The following is a 5,045-nucleotide window of genomic DNA, read 5'->3' on the forward strand; positions in this document are numbered from 1 at the left end:
GAAAGCAAAGACAATTTTAACTGCAATGCTTCCACAATGCTATGATTTTTCATGCTATTCCAGATGAGTCTTAGGGTTGAGTGTGCATCATCACAACTTTATCGCAAATTTGTATCGTAATATGATTTTTTTTTTAAAGTAGAGTGTAGAAATGGCATAGGGTGACTACTATAACTTGGTATACACATCTTTACGGGTTTTTATATACCGCATGATAGAAAAAATATATAGATTGTTATTGTTCTTTATATCTGCAGTAAGAAACAGAAAGGGAACTCCTTCCGTTGTTATTAGAGTATATCTACTGAAATATTGTCGTTTTAAACAATGTGCATTCTAACTAACAATCTGAATTTAAAGGAGACCTCCGGATGATTTTCAAACTTTTACATATGAACAACTATAAATTGGTTATACTGGGTAATTAGTTTCAGAGTTTGTAGTGATTGGAATAAGTTATAGGAGTGTTTTCAAAATTTGTAACAAATCACAATGAACAAGGATGATGACATGGCAGCCTCACTACAAGAATGCATGAGTAGGGGCTCAAGGAAGCAGAACAAAAGAAGAAAGCATGCATAAATTCTACACCGGTGAACTTGTTAAGCACGTGGTATTGTAATGGAATTACATTGCTACATTTCTGAAATAGAAATTGAGGCTCCTATGTCATCATCTTTGTTCAGTGTAATATTTTTTTTTTTTTAGTATTGATTTCTCTGCTGAAGGACCACAATAAATTCCACAAATCTAATGGAACTATTGATTTATGTACTACAGGATGTGAAAATATGAAAATCGTCTGGATGCCCCTTTAAGCTTTGTACCATACATTTTATCCGTGACGCAGCTATGTTTATACTATAGAGTCGGTCGAAGGCTAATGGATCCGCGTTGAGTGGGTTCGATTCCATCAGTGATGAGGCCAGCTGGTAGTGTGATTTTATAAAGGGCTTTGTTCGTGGTCATGATGACTGTTATGTCGTCACTATGATTTTATGAACTATGGTAACTCTGGTGTATAATCTTCCCAATCATGATTATGTATTTGATAAGCTACACAAACGATTGATAATCACAGCACAATTGGTCCATTAAAATTGACAGACTCGAAATTGTTACTTGTGCATGTCTACCAATTATTTGCTGTATCTGTGAAGGACATTATCTTCCCCTATAGGGCCTACTGACAGCTGAGAACGACCCCCCCCCCCCAAAAAAAAAAGAGGAACCAAATGAGTAAACACAAAAGGAGTTTGTATTCTAGTTACAGCGTTTTCTATTCCTTGGGCATGTGTTGGGAGCTCATTGTTGAAGCAAACGTCAAATTGATTGGATATTAGTCGTGTTCGTGAATCAGTGTGCAAATCTCAACTGTTGGCCAGGCTGCATCATAATAATACCAACATGTTTCTTAGACATTGTGAGTGCGTTTATAGATGGAGGAGGAAATGGCAGCTGCAGTGTGAATGGAAAAATGGACAATTCATATAATAATGATGATGATGATGATGATGATGATGATGATGATGATGATAATAATAATAATAATAATGTCTTATTTACCCAGGGTAGCCTCTTCAGTGTTACCACTGCTCTACCAGAGGGCCCTGCTTATTATTACCCCAGCGTTGCCAGGTACCCGTTTATACTCCTGGGTCGAGAGGGACATAATAATTCTGATGATTTCTAAGATTTCAACTAAGAGTGAATTTCCCGTTTTCGTGGGAATTTTTAAACGCATTTCAAAAATTATTTCATGAATAATTATTACACATTCCAGGGATAGGTGCCTGCTTATATCACTTGTACGTGCAGTAGGCGCTATTTGGCTGCCAATGCAGCGTGATGCAGCTTGACTGTTTTGAAGTAACCACACGAATTTTAAGTCCGAGGCTTCCACCGATGAATCATTTTGTAATTGAGGTTTGCATTTTCCCTTCGCCGTGTTATGCACACACACACACACACACACACACACACACACACACAAATACTCACCCCACAAACGCACGCACGCACAAATGCACACACATACACACACACCAAAGAGGTTCTATGTATAACCTCTTTGACACACACTCACAAATGTGGGCTATACGCATACCATTAAAATTTTGTTCAGAGAAGAGGCAGCTATTACACCGCTTTGCATAGTTATTGTATTACCTTTTAGTGTCATTCAATAGCATGAGTTATAGGATGTAATTACGGATTTGGCGTGTAAATTTCTTTCAGTGGTCGAGATCTGACAAGGAAGTCGGTGGTCATTTTTTTTAAGTGTTGACACAGTGACATGTATGTGATTGCATGCTTCTGCGATATACCACCATTACTTTAGGGACGCTATACAAGTTACAAACGATTAAAATATATACGGATAGAACTGGACTGTGGTGAAAATGTTACACGTGCTTCCATAGGCCTACTGAAAAAAAAAACAAACAAACTAGAAATATATATCCCTGTAGAAAACCCAGGAAACCATCAATACATTTATGATTTTTTTTTTTTGTTTTTTGTGCGTCTGTGTGTCAGTGTATTCGCCCATTTTGTTTTTCTTTGAGGCATACTTCATGTATGCTTAAATGTCAGGCAATCATTCATAGTTGTGTTGGATGGCTCTTGAGTTAAAAGTAAATACGATGCTACACGACCCAGACCACTGCGTTTCCAGTAGTTGGCACACAGCTCCAAGATTTCAATACAGCAGCATTACATACGTAGGCAAACACCAAGCCAAGCTATGAGAGACCTTATTCATTGGACTCTTGACTTCCGCGGTTATGGCTGCACGAACTGATGGTAAGTAGTGAAGCTATTGTATGTTCGTTTGTATGTCGTAGATTTAAGTCTTCTTTTTCTTTTTTATTCCCAACTAGGTGGAAAAATAGTGACAATTGACCTCTTTATCATTTACACATTCATATTATCCTTTAATTTTCTGAACGTAATGTGTCACTGCCACATTGCCATGTACTGGGCTTGTCATGTTCATGCGCTCCTCTTCCTAGAACGCATATCATATTCATTCAAGTTCTGCATTATATTGTAACTAAAACAACAGAACAAAAAAAACAAATCTTTGCGATACAAACGTGCAGATTATTTCGTTTGAGGAAAATGTACATAACTTTAATGAAGCAGTTTTTTGTAATCTATACTCGTACTTATGTATGTTTGCAATAAAATTTTTGTCTGTTTATCAGTCACGAACAAAGAAAAACACGTTGCATCCATATACAAGCTGCGCGAAGTGTCGCGCAAGAAAAACATGGCGTGTCCATGTCTAATGCACATTACATTGAAAACATATAAAACATTTCAGTTTATGAGGAATGTCCCATGTAATATTGATATATTAATGTTTGCGATTGCATATATAAAAAGGTGATTGTGCCACATCTGACTGACTTCACTGCGAGGCAGCCATTAATTTTGTATGTAGCGGGAGCGACAGGTAGTTTTCCACATCCCAATAAGCTATCGTATTCTGTTCCATTGTATTGCCATGGACAGGCTACAGAAAATTAGCTTGCGTGAGGGACAAAACACCATCCGTGTGCTTGTTACTTCGTGGTATCGAGTTTTTTTTTTTTTTTTTTTGGGGGGGGGGGGTTTCTAATGCACATTGTTTGATGTTTCATCTATTCTCTGCGCTTAATCTGTGGTTCATTCGTCAATCTCTCAGGTCTATCAAAATGATTGTGGTTCATTTGTCAATCTCTCGGGACTACAGGATCCGGCACGATAGGAGTATGACGTACTGGACGTGCAATACCCCCAATCATCATAGATGTCCTGACCCGAGCGTAGATGGAGGTTCTCTTTGAAGGTTCTATCGACTTTTACCATTTCGCAGCTTCACAATGAGAGGACCAGGACTTCGGTGTTGCCGCCGGGCTGCTCCCCTGTTCATTTTTGCTTTCTTCTTCACCCTGGGATTCAATGCAAAGTATATCAGCGAAAAACATCGTCTAACATTCATCCCTCGATTTGGCCGTAAAAACATTGAAAGAGAAGGGAAGACGCCCCATGTTGCAGCAGAAAGCTCCGATGGCAAGCGGTCTCCCTCTGACACTGTTAGGCCACATAGCTTTATAAAGCCTAAGGAGTCAAACGACAAGAAACAGTCGCAGCAGAGCGAACAAGAGACGGGTATCCTAGCCCGACAAAAATGGGAGCCATTCAAAGACAGGCATGACTTCCCGTACGTCTTCAACAACAGAGCGAAGTGTTTTAACACGAAAACCAACACCTTCGACAAACTGACGCTGATCGTCGTCGTCGCATCGAAACCGGACCATTTTGAGCAAAGAAACATTATGCGACTGACGTGGATCAAACACACAATGGAAAACGCGTATGCTGTCCGCGTAGTGTTTCTACTCGGTCTGCCATCAGAAAACAATGTGCAGCATAGAATCAAGCACGAGTCCAAGCTTCATGGCGATATCGTTCAGGAGTCCTTCCTTGACACTTACCTCAACCTCACCGTCAAGACCATCGGTGCTCTCAAGTGGGCATCACGCTCGTGTCCACGAGCCAAGTACTTCATGAAACTCGACGACGACGTCATGGTCAACATCGGCAACCTCACCGGCTTTCTTGAAGTCTGGGCTGAGAAGTCAGGCTACTTTGGTGGTATCTTGCGCGAGAATGCCACAGTGAGTCGCAGTCCACGCGAAAAATGGTTCGTCCCGGACGAAATTTATCCTTTATCCACCTATCCGCCTTACGCCGAGGGAAAAGCGTACGTCATGTCAATGGATGTTGTCAAAAAAGTGTTCCGGATATCAAGCGATGTTGCAGTATTTCCTTGGGAGGACATATTTGTTGGGCTGTGCGCAAAGCAGGTGGGCATCGCTCCTCGCGATATAGTCAACTTTCACTTCGTGTGGGACGTACGCAACAGTACAAATGGAAGACTCATCAAGACGACGAAATCCCTCAGAAGGCTCAACATTATGTATGTCGTCTACGATCTCAACACGCGTCAGATGCTGGCCGTCTGGAAGGCATGGCAGCTCAACAGTTGGGATTGA

At 40.6% G+C, this 5,045-nt stretch overlaps 1 protein-coding gene across 1 annotated transcript; it reads left to right on the top strand.

Moving 5' to 3' along the window:
- Positions 1-3,869: 3,869 nt before the first annotated feature.
- On the top strand, positions 3,870-5,045 carry LOC140233519 (beta-1,3-galactosyltransferase 5-like). The gene has a single exon (XM_072313638.1). The coding sequence runs from the start codon at positions 3,870-3,872 to the stop codon at positions 5,043-5,045; it is 1,176 nt and encodes a 391-aa protein (XP_072169739.1).

This window comes from Diadema setosum, chromosome 9 (assembly GCF_964275005.1).
Source record: "Diadema setosum chromosome 9, eeDiaSeto1, whole genome shotgun sequence".
Taxonomy (NCBI): Eukaryota; Metazoa; Echinodermata; class Echinoidea; order Diadematoida; family Diadematidae; genus Diadema; species Diadema setosum.

Coding starts and splice junctions, on each gene's coding strand:
- LOC140233519 (XM_072313638.1), top strand. CDS start 3,870: ATGAGAGGACCAGGACTTCGGTGTTGCCGCCGGGCTGCTCCCCTGTTC.